General features: G+C 32.5%; 1 protein-coding gene across 1 annotated transcript; it reads left to right on the top strand.

Annotated features, from left to right (window-relative positions):
• Positions 1-8,599: 8,599 nt before the first annotated feature.
• Positions 8,600-10,718, top strand: LOC133186299 (multiple epidermal growth factor-like domains protein 10). The gene is made up of 5 exons (XM_061321520.1): positions 8,600-8,691; positions 8,781-8,845; positions 9,458-9,589; positions 10,414-10,472; positions 10,704-10,718. Exons 1-5 carry the CDS (start codon positions 8,618-8,620, stop codon positions 10,716-10,718), a joined length of 345 nt encoding a protein of 114 aa, XP_061177504.1. The 5' UTR covers positions 8,600-8,617.
• Positions 10,719-18,269: the final 7,551 nt, after the last annotated feature.

Raw genomic sequence — 18,269 nt, 5'->3', positions numbered from 1 at the left:
ATTTTTCCGTTATTTCCCGATCATGACAAGGAGCGTGACCGGTCGGCAGGGGATGCTCACTCTTCCATGGAACCTGATCCCATCTCTGATGTTTTAGAGGTCCGTGTTGCTCTGATCCTGATTTGGTTTTGTTGGAATGTACTTTTGAGTTGGAATACTGTTTGTTATCCCCACATATTTCATACACAAAAATGCAAAAAAAAAAAAAAAAAAAAAAAAAATGTAGATCGAATTCCAACTATAACGATGGTTGCAGGAAGAGGAATAAAATTGCTCAGCTGTTTTTTGCCTGAATGTAACTAAAGAACAAAATGACTCCTCTTAAAAAGAATCTCCATAACAGAAATTTCTTTCTCATAATTTTTTTTTTCTTCATCTGTACAGTAACCTTACACATAAACATCAAATTTCAGCATGTTCTAATTGTAACCCTACTGGGTTTTCACAAACCATAGATAGTTGGGCTGGATTTTACATTCTAATTTTGTTTTCCTAAAAGCTAGCATCTCTTTCTTTATTTCATAGAGCTCATATTTCCTCTGATGTTTTTGAATTTCTAAGCGAAGCTGCTGGTTATCTACGAGGAGATTCTCCTTCTCTAACACTGCCAATTTTCCTCTCTTGTGCGATTCACCAGCTAAAATTGTTACATTATTTTTTTTAATAATATTATTTGAAATTGAAATTGAATTTCCATAATCCCAAATTGCTCTAGATTTACTTTCTTTTTGTTGAAAGGACCGACAGGGAGCTCAGTCGGTAGAGCGCTCGCTCCGTGATCGGAAGGTCGTGTGTTCGAATCACGACCGCGACTGACCTAAGTCGACAAAAAAAGGTAACAATTGTTCCTTCGCCTTTTAAGTGAAAGTTTCGCGTCTTTCGGATGAGACCTTAAAAACCGAGGCCCCATGTCACGGTAGGCGTTGGCACGATAAAGAACCCTCACTGCTCAATGGCCCTGAGTGCCGAGTAAAGGTCTAAATTTGAAGCCCTTCACCGTTATATGGTAACGTCTCTGTACGAGTGAAAAATTCTCGAACGGGACGTTTGACAACTTACAATATTTTGTTGAAAGTAGTGACCCTATTGCTAATAAATTTTGTCTGTAATTTTCTTCGTTTTATGGTCACAAGGCCTGATATCTTTCATATACATTTCATACCCATAAAAACATGAATTTATTGTATAATGATAAGAGGTGACAGGACGACAACAAACAAAAAAGAGGACTCAGTATTTTTTTTTTTTTTAAGATATACCTCATGGGGCACCCCATGCTCTTTTGCATCTCTTATTTTACCGGTAAAAGTGTTTCATGACAAAATATAAATAATGTGTTATGAACGCGTTGATTTGTATGAAATCGTTCATTATCGTCAAAAACACATTTTCTAATAAAATTAAATTAACGAAATAGTAATGCTGGATAAGTGTGCCTACTTACCTAACAAAACTTTGGTCATATCTGCATGACTTTCCTGCGATTACGCTTTCTGCCTGAATCTGTAAGAACGTGTTTGCGACCTCGAGTTCATACACCACCGTCTGTCATGTTTTCTTTCTGTTTGCTCTATATGCATGCGTTATTGAGGCTGCCGAATAAGGCCAAGAAAGGTCATATGAATACAAAGCAACCTATTTTAATTTTTGTCTTCCAGACAAAAATCCAATTTCATTAATAGATTGACGAAATTCTCAAGTTTAGTGATAAAGATCAGTCAGAAAAAGCACTTTTACCACATTTATAATGATTTCCTACCTTATTTTGTAAAATAAAAATGTTAACATTTTTCCTCTGAAAATCAAAGCTACTATCCGTTTAAGTTATCCCCATTTTAATAAACCGATGACTGAGGGGAAAAAAAACATAGATCATTTTTTAAACTTGTTTTTCTCAATTGAAATTGTCTTGTTTTGGCTATAATTATTGACTATGAAAATAAGTACGGCTAAGGAATTGAGTTGTGATTCATTATCTTTCATAATTGAAGCAAATAGAGCTTAATTATTTTTCCTAATGCGTTGTTAATAAAGCATTATAGAAAATGATTGTTACAATAAAATCAAGTGAAAATTCCGCTTCAGACTTGAACTCTTTTGTTACGCTCTTACCTATGACGTAATTTAATGAAATGAAATGTTTTTTTTTTCAACATCTTCTAAGCCTTGTGGCTTTCCATCAAATATCCAGCATGCTTATTACATTATAGATAGCAATACTGCAATGTATCACTGTCTGCTCGACTATACATTTAGGGACTCAAACAACATTATGTACTCTTAAAATCAGTTTGGGAAGAACTCAATCTAACGTGTTTACGAAGTAGATATAATTGTCTTGTATAGCACTTTAAACTTCACACTGAGAAAAGTTATACATGTACGTGTATGCATTTTTATCGTTAATTTTACATCTGAAAATTTCTTTAAATTGGTATAGTTTGCAGTGCATAGCCTACGTACTGTAGAATGAAACACTCTGTCTAGGGTTTGTCTGTCTGTCTTTCTGTCTGTATTTCTGTTTTGACGATTCACAGAGTACATATGTAGCATAGAAAGCATGTGTGCATATTTTATATGCAATAATTGAAAAAAAAAATATTTTAAAACATTTAATCATATCTATAAGTATATAAATTACAGAGCAGGAGTTTTACTTTTGGTTCTAAGTATTAATATCATTATTTAAATATATCATGATCTACAATATTATATTAACCTGCAAGCAACATATGCTTTACTTGCACAGTATTTCCGAGGTAGTAAATGTATTCGCAGCTATGTTAAGGCTGCCTTCAAAGCTTATCATAACATTTCCAGCTTGGTTTTGATTTCAATATGTAGACTATGAACATAAATACAGATATTTTGCAGGATGTGATCTCTCAACTGCATATCAACACATTTGAATCGATATCACATGACCCCGTTGATCACGTGACGGTCAAATATGATTTTTGCAAGTATTGCACATAAAATGCAGAATTCAATTTTTATTTAGATTTGTTTTGTACAGAGGTCAACTTATTGTATTCTAAAGTACCTGAAAAGTATTTTGGGTGAGCGATATTATAACTTGTGTACGAAATATTTCATGGACCTTTTATGGTATTTTCCAAGTCTCCAATGGCATGAAGTCATATTCCGTTTTGACGTCATATCTTGTAGTTCAGAGAAGTGACTGAATAGGAAGTACTTGGGAAAAAAACCTTAACACAGCCGCAAATTGTTGCTGTTTTACTGAAACTCCATCTGTGTCAATGAGGTTAATGTACTAGAATGATCAAGGTTTCAGTAGGAAATAACCAAATATATCATTTAAAGAGGATTGTTTACCTGATTTTTCCCACACCATAATTTCAAATGTCATATGATATATGACAATGTGTTACTGTTTTGACAGAAAGGTTGGACTTTGTCTTCATGTTCGAGTATGTATATAGGTATTATTTCATACTTTTTTTGCAAAAGGAAGAAAATACAGAATTCAAACAGGAATATTGCCAATAACCAGTACAATTGATGTTGAATTATATAAGAATGTATTGTACAATCATGGGTCAATTATATTAAAATAATCGTATAAGAACTTTCTCAATTAAATATTAAGTTTTAGGGGTTTTAATTTTATCCATGTTTTCTAGACTGATATTACCTTCCACTTTGGGAGTTTGTCTTCCTCAATGTATTGAAGAAAAAATTGAATCATACATTTGTCCAGGAAACAGGCTAGCAAACAAGTTTTACAAGAGAATCATTGTAAACAGAATTTGAACAGGCCTATCTTGTGTGCTATCTGGTTATAATGAAACATGCTATACACAATTACGATAATGAAATAAAATGAGAAAAAAGTTTTCTTGCTTTTTCAAGTGCTGATTTATTTTCCAAATGAACTATTTTCTTTTCCAGGATAGCTTGACGACAATCTAAATACAGTGATAGCGTATACCTTATGTTAGCTGATAACAAGATTTCGTATCTTTTTTTTTTCAAAAATATTAATTCACCCTGATCGTAAAGAGTTTTTCATTTTATTCATGGAATGACATCAAAAGAGAACAACACAATTTGTCTATACAACAGTTTTTAAAATAAATCCGAAATTGTCAAAAGTCCAAAATATTCAAAAGCTTAGAGCTAGAATCAAAAAAGAGTTAAAAAATGTATTAAACAAAAAAAAAAAAAAAAAAAAAAAACAAAAAAAAAAAAAAAAAAAAAAAAAAAAAAAAAAAAAAAAAAACGTAAACCAAGAAGCCCTTTCCGGCAAACAGTTTATTTTATACTCCGAGGGTATTAATAGTCCAGGATATAATGGACATTGTATTGGCTGTCTTACAGTTACCCTACCACCCATGCTTTGTCAGTAGTTTTAAATCTGTCTTTTTACCAATGAACTCAAACATGGCACCATCCTCGATCGAGGCATATCCATGATTGTATTATTGATGGGCTAAGTCCCCATCTCAGCACCTCAGAAATTCTAGCCCTAAGCTCCTTTACTTATCTAATTCAAAGTTTCCATTTTAATTTTTTCTTAGTCAAGAATCTTAAAAGTAAATTTGCATTTCCATTCAATATTTATTACTTAGTATCGATAGCAATTTACAAAGTTATAGTTCATTGTGCCAACATCAAAATTCAATATGTTCTATCAAGATAATTATAATTTTTGAGGTATTCTTCCACTAATATTAATATTTTTAGGGTGGGGGATGACTAGGTGGGTAGCTCAATTGCAAAAGGAAGGTCAATTAAACTTCAGTTCTGGATAGCAGGATATATGTGTGTCAATAAAAAAAAATACTGTGTAATAGACAATGCCATTATATTATTTTTACAAGATGATCAAAACATTTTCAAATTTAAAACATTTATTTTGTCGATGTGTTAAGTTTCATTCCATTAAATAAATGGAACTCAAGTTATTTAATTTTAAAGTAAATGCATTGTCATCACGAAGCACCCTTAACAACATTGTAACGTCAAAATCAACGTCGTAAAAGTAGTTACTCAAAATTGCCCTCCCTCACCATTTCTTACAGGGTCTACAGCGCCTTACCAACTCATTTAAAACGTCTCCGTAACACTTGACACGTAGTCTCGTAGTCAACAATTGTTCGAGTGGCATAAGTTAGTTAGTTTGTCAAAGTTTTCAAATTCTATACCGCGTACCTCTGCTTTTACAAGTTCTACAACAGTGAAACAGTATTTCCATGACGTTACTAATTTTTTTTAACAGATTTTTAATGATAATCTATTTTCTCACAGACATCCATCGTCCGATGCTTGTCTTTACCAGTCTAAAACTGTATTGACCATTTATTTACAAATGCACGACTCACTTCTGATAAAGGACTATATTCTGTAGTGGCCAGTATCTGCCCCCAAAATAAAACTTTGATGGAGAAATCTTTAATTATGTTCTAAACCAGGTGGATATTTGCAGACTTCAAAGCATTAAATATTTTTATCAACTATGACATCATTAGTTAGATATGACGTCAATAAAATGACGTAAATTCCAAATTGCAATGATTTTGAGAGAAAATAGTGTATTTTACGTCGGTATTTTGATTAGAAATTATCGAGCGCAGGTCTGCTCAGACTAGATCTTTTGATATAATGTGTAGAATGATAATATTAATGAAATATGTAAATATGGTACCTGAGCAAGCTTGCGCTCTATAAATACTATAGTCAAAATTGAACAAACTCTGTGCATTTTGGCCTCTATTTAAAAAATAACGGAAATCCAAATAGTTTGTGACGTCACAGAGACAAGAAAAGCCAACTAATTTTTCTAATTTCATTATATATTGTCTTCATTTGGATTATTTTGTACAATACATACACTTTTTCTCATTTCAAGAGATTTTCAAAATTTGACTATTATGGGGGCAGGAATACGCCCTTACCGTATATAGTTCTTTTCTGGTCCCTTAAGCATTTTCATTTAAGACCTTCAAAGTCATCTTTCTCTTGCTTTTTTTTCAAAGCAGACTTTCTGTCTTGAAATTGATCTCTCTTTAACGAAACACTGTATTAATTAGAAACATCATTAGGTGTATTGTAATTATGAAATACGGAGATAACGAAAAGTATTCAAGCTCATAAGTCCATTCAAACTATACAAATCAGTAGCAGAGCAAACACGAACTTCCAAAACATATGGACCGTAATTAGTGGCCCTAATTTTTGCAGTCTTAAATTTTACATAACTTTGAAATAAATTATTATACACGGAACTGTATTTTTTTCATTCAATTTACTTTAATTTATAGTTAAAGTTTGTCAACCAAATGCGGTTATAATATGACGTTAAAAAGATATGACAAAAGTCTACGGTTTTTTATGACCGCCTTGTATGCATGTATTTAATATGTTTTTGCAAGAGCAATGTAAATTATACTCATTTAAGATAAATTAAAGTCATATACATTTTCAGATTTTGCAAATTGTTTTGGTGATTTCAACAAAGATCCATTCATGATTATTGCTTACAAAAGATCAAACTAAAGAAATGATAAAAACATATTTCCGAAATTTATGATTGATTGAGTATTACGAGTCAGCAATATTTCTCCTAAATTGTGTATGTTGTAAGTAAATCTATATGAACTTTGGATGACAGGTCTTCCATCAATATGTTTCGATGGACACTAATTGTGCTCCTTTATCAGCCGACCTATATAAAGCAAAATTTATTCAGGAACTTCTACATGAAAAGAAAACTTTTGTGGTAACTTTATTCAACATTTCGATATATCGACTACGTTTGATCAAAAACAAAAGTTATTTTCATTCAAATGTCAACTCGATATATCCCAGTGAACATGTAATACAGGACAACACTGAGTTAGCCACAGAAATACTTGGATATTTTACTAATTATAGTTTATTTCATTGTCAGATTTCCCTTATTATGTACTAGTAAAAATCTAGAATCTCAAGCATATGTTGTTTATGTCCCCTAACTGATTCGACACTCGAGAGCACGAGTACGATCAAATTATTAAACAGCGGCAGGCTACAGACAAATTAGTTGATGTTACAGGATTTTAAATAGCTTCGTGTAAAGACAGCGTTTCGCAAATTCCATTGTGGTTATACTGACCTTTTTTGTACATACAATATATCCTTTTTACTGTTTTTAGACATACAATTTCCCCACCACTTGTAAGGCCATTGTTTTCATACCTTTTTGACTACGAATGTTTACCTGATCAATACAGAGGGCTCATGGCGGGTGTTACAGGTTGATATTGATGCATTCTCCTCCTAGGCATCTCATCCCACACCTTGTGTTTCGAGGGATCCATGTTTTGCCCTGCTCATAACTTGTATTTTATACTGGATAAAAATTCTGTGATTGATTAATGTTCGTTATCTTCACCTTTTACATTTTGTTTAACTCAGATAACTATTTGCAAAAAAAGAGGGGGGGGGTTAAAATGCCTGTTGAAACTAGAAACATATCAACTAACGTAAACTATCGACAGAATATCTCACTATCCCTATATCAACAGAATATCTCACTATCCCTAAAATCTATTTTCCTTCAAAACATGAAATCCTATCCTGGTCCTTTAATTATCATGTTTAATTGTCACACCTAGTTGGCCCCTCTCTAGACAATGGAAACTATCTTTGGATACGAAAAAAATCACATAAACTGTACGGAAATATTTCTAGCAAACAGATTTTGTGTAGATTAGTTAAAACATTAAGATGAAAATAACTTTTTTCCGTGGTCCACCCTACATGTACCTTAATGGTCATTAATTGATCCATCCTTAATGTTCGCGTAATTAATAGTGTCTTTTATATGTGATTATTGATGCTGAATAGAATATATCCGACATAATTTTAATTTTTTTACCCTTATTGTACGCTAGGCCTACGTCATTAACGGATTGGACTTTATTTGTACACCAGGTGTTCATACCTTAGCTCAGGAAAACTTAATGAGAAATATCCTTTTATGTCAAGTTTTCTACTTCAACATGCAAACATATTAATTTTCTGTAACTTCAGATAATTTGATTTTCTGACTTTCCCATTGTTTAGACCTATCACCTCTTATGGCCTATATCATGCCCTGGGCCTATGATCAAGATAGAATAGGTTAGATTTTTCTAAATAAATAATTTTATAAATAATTTTCTAAATAAATAAATCTTCATGTTAAACTAATTTAATTCAGTAATGCATTTATAGAACATCGAAATTGCATCAAAAATAATTCGAAAACAATAACGTCCCGTTTGCGCATAAACAATTGCATTGTTCCTAGAAGAAAAGCTGTGTAAAACATTTAAATAACAACTGGAATGGAGTCCATATAAGTTATGAGGAAGTAATATCATTCTGTTTTTGTTTTATTTCCAGGATATAAGTGCAATTTAATATGCTGAGTGTGTTAAAATCTAAAAGTATAATATTTGCATGCTATAATTAGAACAGGAAAGTCTTCATCAAATTATATTATATCATATTTTATTTTATTTTATTTTATTTATTTATTTATTTATTTTTTTTTTTTGGAGTTTCTTTCCATTTTGGGTGATATTTAGAAAGCACATAGTTTACTCTAGTTTTCTTTAGTAATCACGCAATGAAAAGGATAATTATATTGCTCTTGTTTGGGATCAAGGAATTTACGACGGGTCGAGATGTTCTATGTACACGGTATGGATTGATTAAATGAAGGAAAAGCAATTGTATTGAGCAGTAAGATATTTACTACATTAAACCTATGCAACTTTTTGAAAATTTAGGATAGATGGAAGTCGTGGTTGTTGTGCAGGTACCATTTTAAATAGTGCACTGAATAGATGCGAAAGTAAGTAACATTATTGTTATATTTTGACGATTCTATTGCTTATAATTATTAAGGTATAAATAATCCACCATCATATTTGATTCTCACTTCCTAAGATGATGCCACAGGGTTGTGTTAGGTGGTTTTGGTTGAATAATTAAGAATACAATGTCCATAAACTGTTTCAAAAATTTTGTTTGCTGTTAAACACAGTCTATTGGTAAGGTATATACCTCTTGCTAGAGGTAATCAAGAATCCTTAATTTTACGTAATATATCAGGATTAATGATGATAATGATTGAACTTATAAATATCACAAAGCGCAAAGTCTTCCTGAGGTTTGATCAATGAAATTCAATGATGACCATGAAATACATATTAAAACCACGTTCATATGATAGGTTTAATTGAAATAACACACGGTTCATTTTAACATAGCTTGTTATTTTCATAAAATTAAATTGCTACGATCAAATGCATTGGTTTTCCTAATATCTGATTATGTAAATTATCTTTTTTTATGCATACACTGAAATATTATCATTAGTACATGATATCTAGTGTGTGTGTGTGTGTGTGTGTGTTAAATATATACATCTACATATAATTAAAATGTGTACTTTTTTCCTTAGATTGCTCAACTGGCTATTTTGGTCTAAATTGTACGGATAAATGTTTGTATCCTAGCTTTGGTGACAACTGTCAACAACACTGTTCCTGTGATAACACTTCTTGTCACTTTGCAAAGGGATGTCCACAAACAAGTAAGTTTTGATAAGAGTATACTCAGCTTTATTTTTGAGATACGATTAGAAAAACTCAACAGTTCCATGACAGATACACTCTATACGTTTTTGCAGATAAAAAAGGGCTTAATTTGTATGTATCCTAAAAGATACATAGTTATAAGTAAACAAGCACGTCCTCTAAATTAAAAGCAAAACACCAATCTAACAAAAACGACGTAAAATTAAGAGATATAAAAAAGTCAAACTCGTATGAATATTTTCATAATCATTTGATTTGTAGGATGTTATAATTATTTGGAAACGTTGGGTAAGAAATTTAAAATCAAATTCCTGCGTCAAAATAGAGCTATTTTGCTTATTTCTTGGTAATCAATTCCTTCAGGCACGGTTGTATGCAAAGGATAAGGACTGCGATACTTCAAAGCTTTATAGTTTTGTTACCCATGACTCGAACATGTGTCCGTCAAGTTCACATTTCAATAGACAGCGCACTGAACAACAAGGGAGTTAAATATTGCCCGGGTAGCAGTACATTTTTTCGTTCCTTTGTTCCATTTGTCAGAGATAGTCCCAATTCGGAATTCACGTACATGTCTTTAAGTCTCTATGAGTACTAAGGCAGTCTAACAATTAAAAAGAAAAACATGAAAATTTATTGAGATTTTATTTCTGATCGTTTGCATTCCATTGTATATTTTTAAGGATATTGAAGAATCATATATTAAACATAACTCATTTTCAAAACAATAGGCAACAATAATATGTTATAGAAAGCATTTAGACGCTAGAAAGGCTTTTCTGCGCAACAATCATAATTAAATGCATTTTATTGATTACAGCAGAGAAGATCGACACTTTAAGAAACTTTGGAGAAGCTTCAAAATCTATGACACGGGAAGTTAGTTCAGCCGTGACAACAACGACATCGCTAATTGTTGAAGAGGAAATATTTGCTGGAAATTCAATAATACATTACATCATTTATGCGTTGATTGTAATCGCTATAATTTCCTTGATTCTATTGTGTGTCTTGACAATTTATCAAAAATGCTTTTTGAAGTAAGGAACAACGACACAAAAAAATATACAGCTTGAAAATTTATAGTTGAATTGTGTTTATTGTATATAGTTGTATACAGACTGATAAAAAACATTACATAACAAACTTGGTAAATGATACTTACTCTTCTTTTTTTAAAGACGCCAAGAGGTCCGGGATGATATGATGACAACATTATAAATCACCAAAAATGACTCTGGATGAATTAGAATAAATATTTATTCTCATACACGCTTAAATATCCCCTTTTTCTTTTAAAAGTGTTCAAATTAAATTGAATTCGAGGTGCGAAAAAACCCTTTTAAAAAGATGAAATAGATATTAAGACGCCTCAAACGATTGTTCGAAAAAGAGGGCTACAAGCAATTTCAAGTTTAAAAAAAATCACTGAAGGAGATCTATCACTTGTAGGACAACAATACCATCATATGTCTAAGCTTCTGTGATTTTTGTATTTTTTGGGTAATTCTTCCCACGTTAGTGGGAGTTACGTCATTAGAGTATATACTGAGGCTAAAGACATTTTTTTTCTAAATAGGCTAGATTCATACATTTGAACTGTGCACGGTGGATGTGACCGGTCAAGATGGGATGCGTACTCCTCCTAGGAACCTCATCCCTCCTCTGGAATTTCTAGGGATCCGTGTTTTATACCCTGTTCACAAATATTTGCATGCATATTTTTATGAGATCGATGACCTTTAGCTATTTTCATTTTGTCACAGTGTACATCTGATGTGTTCATTTGCATTTTCTGTAAGATATTGATAACGATACTTTTCAGATAAATCAGACAAATTTTACAATGACTTTTAATGTACTTAACTGTTAAATGAGTAGAATTGCTTGCAAAATGATTTTCTAATCCTAAATACATGCAAATCTAAGATTAATTTTATCTATTAGCGAATTAGTACTTTATTTTAAAAGATAACTTGGGTATACATCTTTTTCTGTGTCATTTATATAATGTTTCCAGACAGAATATTAAACAATATAACCTGTAATTGGCTAACTGTTATCTGACTGTTTCTTATCATCAATTATCATCTTGAAGGACTCTTCGAAAAAGGGTTAGTTATAATACTTTTAAATCTATCATAACGTAATATAACAGTTTTATAACTGTGTGAGCTTTCATTGTGAAAAAATGTTCGTAACAAGTACCTTATCTATATTTATAAGTACATGTAGATGTACAATGTTCGAATGTACATGTGTATTACATTTCTCTCAGTTTAAAGGTGGATACGTGCCATTCTCAAAAATCAAATAATAATAATAACTAGAAACTCATTACTAGTAATGAGAAGGTCTTCCGTTATACTACTTCCTGTTTGCATCAACATGTCTTTTCCAACGTCAGTATTAGCCTAAAACTTATGTAGAAACAAAATAACTTAAAAAAATACTTTTTTGCTTCGTTTCCTGTCACGACCGGAAGTGATGACGACACACGATTTTTACACGAAGCAAATGAACTGATGACTGACTATAGTCCTGAAAGTTTTAGACTTCAGTCTTTTACTGTTGCCGAACAATCGTGAGAACAAATTCTAATTTTGAGGACAGGAAAACACACGACCGGAAGTGAACTGAATAAAAATCTCTGAATTTTCTCTTGACTTTTGCAGTATCTACAGCATATGTAAGAAAAAACATTTCAATTACTTATCTATAAGTGATATTTATGAGAAAGTTAAACCACGAAGTTTAGAGTTTTTTTTCCGGTGGAATTTAACATATTTTAAAACAGCAAAAGGGAAGCAATAAAGTGATGAAAGTTTTAATTTTAAAAAGAAAAGTTGAAATTTTCGATTTCTTCGATCACTTCCTGTGATGACCGGAAATGACGGCTGACGCTTTTAACCTTAGGTGTTTTGTTTTCTCACGAAGTTTTATTACTCCTACAAGTTGTTTCCGAGATCTCGCTGAAATAACTTTTCATTTTGTGGACAAGAAAACACGCGACCGGAAGTGAATTTTACTAAGATATTTCACGTCACTCTAGACAACTGCAGTCTCAATAACATATATAAAAATCATTTAAAGAACTCTATCTATAAGCGATATGTTGGGGAAAATTCAAAACCCCTATTATGTAGTTTTTCTCTTAAAACCGGAAGTTGTCGTTTTTTGTTTCCGGTGGGACCAACACATATCGTAACTGTGAAAAAGATACAATTATATGATGCAAGTCTTATTCCAAAAGAGAAAAGTTGAATTTTTTTATTTCTTTGATCACTTCCTGTGACGACCGGAAGTGACGACTGACGCTCTTAACCCAAATGGTTTTGTCTACTTCTCAAGGTCTAATACTCCTATAAGTTTGGTGTCTAAATCTCTTACCGTTTCTGAGATATCACTCGGACAAGTTCTCATTTTGCGGACATTTAAACGCGCGACCGGAAGTGAATTTTACAAAGATATTTGGCGTTATACTAGACATTTGCAGTCCTAATAACATATTTAAAAATCAGTTCAAATACATTATCTATAAAATATATTTATGGGAAAGTAAAATACTCAAATTATGCAGTTTTTCGCTTATAGTCGGAAGTTGACGTTTTTGTTTCCGGTGAGACCAACATATTTCGAATCTACAAATAAGATGCAACAATGTGATGAAAGAAGCTGTGACGACCGGAAGTGACGGCTGACGCTCTTAACCCAAATGGATTTGCCTACTCCTCAAGATCTATTACTCATATAAGTTTGGTGTCTTAATCTCTTACCGTTTCTGAGATATGACTCGGACAAAATATTTCTGAAAAAAACGGAAATCGGACATATCTGACGACCGGAAGTGAATTTTGAAAAAAAAATGAAAGAATACATTTGTAGGTATTTTCATTCTCTATTATCCCTGAAAATTTCAAGAAAATCCGTCCAGCCATCTCTGAGAAATCGTGAAAACAAGAAAGGAACAAAAATAATAATAACTAGAAACTCATTACTAGTAATGAGAAGGTCTTCCGTTATACTACTTCCTGTTTGCACCAACATGTCTTTTTCAACCTCGGTATTAGCCTAAAACTTATGTAGAAACAAAATAACTTAAAAAATTACTTTTTTGCTTCGTTTCCTGTCACGACCGGAAGTGATGACGACACACGATTTTTACACGAAGCAAATGAACTGATGACTGACTATAAGTCCTAAAATTTTTAGACTTCAGTCTATTATTGTTGCCGAACAATTGTGAGAACAAATTATAATTTTGAGGACAGGAAAACACACGACCGACGTGAACTGAATAAAAATCTCTGAATTTTCTCTTGACTTTTGCAGTATTTACAACATATGTAAGAAAAAACATTTCAATTACTTATCTATAAGTGATATTTATGAGAAAGTTAAACCACGAAATAACGTAGTTTATCTCTTAAGACCGGAAGTTTAAAGTTTTTGTTTCCAGTAGAATCTAACATATTTCAAAACAGCGAAAGAGAAGCAATAAAGTGATGCAAGTTTTAATTTTAAAAATAAACGTTAAATTTTTGATTTCTTTGATCACTTCCTGTGACGACCGGACGTGACAGCTTACGCGTTTAACCCCATATATGTTGCCCACTCACCAAGGTTTATTACTCCTATAAGTTTAGTGTCTTAATCTCATGCCGTTTCCGAGATCTCTCTGAAATAACTTTTCATTTTGAGGACAAGAAAACACGCGACCAGAAGTGAATTTTACTAAGATATTTCACGTCACTCTAGACATCTGCAGTATCAATAACATATATAAAAATCATTTAAGGAACTCTATCTATAGGCGATATGTATGGGAAAATTAAAAACCCTATTATGTAGTTTTTCTCTAATAACCGGAAGTTGTCGTTTTTTGTTTCTGGTGAGACCAACACATATCGTAACTGTGAAAAAGATACAATTATATGATGCAAGTCTTATTCAAAAAGAGAAAAGTTGAAATTTTTGATTTCTTTGATCACTTCCCGTGACGACCGGAATTGACGACTGACGCTTTTAACCCAAACGGATTTGTCTACTCCTCAAGATCTAATACTCCTGTAAGTTTGGTGTCTAAATCTCTTACAGTTTCTGAGATCTCACTCTGAAAAGTTTTCATTTTGCGGACATTTAATCGCGCGACCGGAAGTAAATTTTACAAAGATATTTGACGGTACTCTAGACATTTGCAGTCTTGATAACATATTCAAAAATCAGTTCAAATACTTTATCTATAAAAAATATTTATGGGAAAGTAAAATACTCAAATTATGCAGTTTTTCGCTTATAACCGGAAGTTGACGTTTTTGTTTCCGGTAGGACCAACATATTTCGAATCTACAAAAAAGATGCAACAATGTGATGAAAGAAAAAAATCAAAAGAGAAAAGTTGAAAATTTCGATTTCTTTGATCACTTCCTGTGACGACCGGAAGTGACGGCTGACGCTCTTAACCCAAATGGATTTGCCTACTCCTCAAGATCTATTACTCATATAAGTTTGGTGTCTTTATCTCTTACCGTTTCTGAGGTATGACTGGGACAAAATATTTCTGAAAAAAACGGAAATCGGACATATCTGACGACCGGAAGTGAATTTCGAAAAAAATGAAAGATACATTTGTAGGAATTTTCATTCGCTATTATCCCTGAAAATTTCAAGAAAATCCGTCCAGCCATCTCTGAGAAATCGTCCGAAAAGAAAAGGGGAAAAAAAATAATAATAACTAGAAACTCATTACTAGTAATGAGCAGGTCTTCCGTTATACTACTTCCTGTTTGCATCAACAAGTCTTTTCCAACGTCGGTATTAGCCTAAAACTTATGCAGAAACAAAATAACTTAAGAAAAATTCTTTTTTGCTTGGTTTCCTGTCACGACCGGAAGTAATGACGACACACAAGTTTTACAAGATGCAAATGAACTGATGACTGACTATCAGTCCTGAAAGTTTTAGACTTCAGTCTATTACTGTTGTCGAACAATTGTGAGAACAAATTCTAATTTTCAGAAAGGAAAACACACGACCGGGAGTGAACTGAATAAAAATCTCTGAATTTTCTCTTGACTTTTGCAATATCTACAACATATGTAAAAAGCATTTAAAATACTTATATATAAGTGATATTTATGAGAAAGTTAAACCACGAAATAACGTAGTTTATCTCTTAAAACCGGAAGTTTAAAGTTTTTGTTTCCGGTGGAATCTAACATATTTCAAAACAGCGAAAGAGAAGCATTAAAGTGATGCAAGTTTAAATTTTAAAAAGAAATGTTGAAATTTTTGATTTTTTTTATCACTTCCTGTGACGACCGGAAGTGACGGCTTACGCGTTTAACCCTATGTGTTTTGCCTACTCACCAAGGTTTATTATTCTTATAAGTTTGGGTCTTAATCTCATGCCGTTTCCGAGATCTTCCTGAAATAACTTTTCATTTTGAGGACAAGAAAACACGTGACCGGAAGTGAATTTCCTAAGATTTTTCACGTCACTCTAGACATCTGCAGTTTCAATAACATATATAAAAATAATTTAAAGAACTCTATCTATAAGCGATATCTATGGGAAAATTAAAAACCCCTTTATATAGATTTTCTCTTATAACCGGAAGTTGTCGTTTTTTGTTTCGGATGATACCAACACATATCATAACTGTGAAAAAGACACAATTATATGATGCAAGTCTTATTCCAAAAGAGAAAAGTTGAAATTTTTGATTTCTTTGATCACTTCCTGTGACAACCGGAAGTGACGGCTAACGCTCTTAACCCAAATGGTTTTGTCTACTCCTCAAGGTCTAATATTCCTATAAGTTTGGTGTCTAAATCTCTTACAGTTTCTGAGATCTCACTCGGACAAGTTCTCATTTTGCGGACATCTTAACGCGCGACCGGAAGTGAATTTTACAAAAATATTTGACGTTACCCTAGACATTTGCAGTCTTGATAACATATTCAAAAATCAGTTCAAATACGTTATCTATAAAAAATATTTATGGAAAAGTAAAATACTCAAATTATGCAATTTTTTGCTTATAGCCGGAAGTTGACGTTTTTGTTTCCGGTGAAACCAACATATTTCGAAACTACAAATAAAGTGCAATAAGGTGATGCAAAAAAAGATACAAAAAGGAAAAGTTGAAATTTTTGATTTCTATGATCACTTCCTGTGACGACCGGAAGTGACGGCTGACGCTCTTAACCCAAATGGTTTTGCTTACTCCTCAAGATCTATTAACCATATAAGTTTGGTGTCTTAATCTGTTACCGTTTCTGAGATATGACTGGGACAAAATATTTTTGAAAACAACGGAAATCGGACATATCTGACGACAGGAAGTGAATTTTGAAAAAATGAAAAAAACGCCTGGGGGTATTTTCATTCTCTATCACCCCTGAAAATTTCAGGAAAATCCACCCAGCCATCTCTGAGAAATCGAGGGGGGCAAGAAAAAGGGGAAAAAAATAAAAATAACTAGATGAGATCTCGTTGCGAGCAACGAGTGGGTCTTCCGTCCGATTTTTGATAAGATGAGATAAGAATTTGACTGGGATTTTTGTTCAAATATAATAATATAAATAAATTGTTAAGACGAACAATTTTGCTTTAATAATGTTTAACAAAATATTGATCATTAAATTGTTATAGATTAAAGACTTTCAGCCGTTCTTGGCCCCTAATGTGAGAGGTCAGCCCCTTTTTCTTGATATCATCTTAAAGCTCTCATGATTTTGAACACTTTTTGTTCAACAACTAGTCAGAAATTCTTTTTTGTTTTCGGGATATATGAAAAAGAAATATTAAGGGCCGGCCCTTCAAGTCCTAAATGGGGACGTCTAGCAAAAATTCAAAGAGTGCATATTGTTCAGAATATTATTTTGATCGTCTTTTGTTCAATACTGTTTATGAAAATATTCTTCCTTTTCGAGATATATTGCGCCAAAGATTATGCAATCTGGCCCCCTAAAGACCCCTTACTGCGTAATATATGATATCATCATCATGTTATTTAGATAAAGTGTGTGAAGATGTACCATTTCGCTTCAGTAATATATTACAAAATATTGATCATTAAAGAGTTATTGATTGTATACTTTCGGCGCCTCTCGGCCCCTTATTTAAGGGGTCAGACCCTTTTCCTTGATATTACCTTAAAGCTCTTATGAGTTTTTACACTTTTTGTTCAACAACTAGTCAGAAATTCTTTTTCATTTCTGAGATATTCGCAAAAGAAGTATTTAGGGGCCGGCCCTTCAACTCCTTAATGGGGACGTTTAGCAAAAAATGAAAGGTTGCATCTTGTTTAGAACATTATTTTGGACATCTTTTGTTCAATATTGCTTATCAAAATATTTCCCACTTTTGAGATATAAAGCGTCAAAGATTTAGCATTCTGGCCCCTTATGGCCCCTAATTATGTAACATTTGATGTAAATATCATAATATATAGTCGTACATTGTTGAGATACACATTTTTGCTTCAGTAATGCATCACAAAATATTGATCGTTAAAGAGTTATTGTTCAAAGACTTTCGGCCCCTCTCAGCCCCTATTGTGAGGGTCCAGCCCCTTTTTCTTCATATCACTTTAAAGCTCTCATGATTTTGAACACTTTTTGTTCAACAACTAGTCAGAAATTCTTTTTCATTTCTGAGATATTTGTAAA

This window comes from Saccostrea echinata, unplaced genomic scaffold, assembly GCF_033153115.1.
Source record: "Saccostrea echinata isolate AGI-Se365-2 ecotype Australia unplaced genomic scaffold, CSIRO_AGI_Sech_v1 ptg000013l, whole genome shotgun sequence".
Taxonomy (NCBI): Eukaryota; Metazoa; Mollusca; class Bivalvia; order Ostreida; family Ostreidae; genus Saccostrea; species Saccostrea echinata.
Note: the sequence above shows the minus strand (reverse complement) of the source record. Positions and strands in the feature narration are given on the sequence as shown.

Bases quoted from the DNA above. Each gene is read 5' to 3' on its own strand.
- LOC133186299 (XM_061321520.1), top strand. From the start codon at position 8,618: ATGAAAAGGATAATTATATTGCTCTTGTTTGGGATCAAGGAATTTACG. The intron at 8,692-8,780 runs GTATGGATTGAT...TTGAAAATTTAG, and splicing joins CGAGATGTTCTATGTACACG to GATAGATGGAAGTCGTGGTT. The intron at 9,590-10,413 runs GTAAGTTTTGAT...TATTGATTACAG, and splicing joins AAAGGGATGTCCACAAACAA to CAGAGAAGATCGACACTTTA.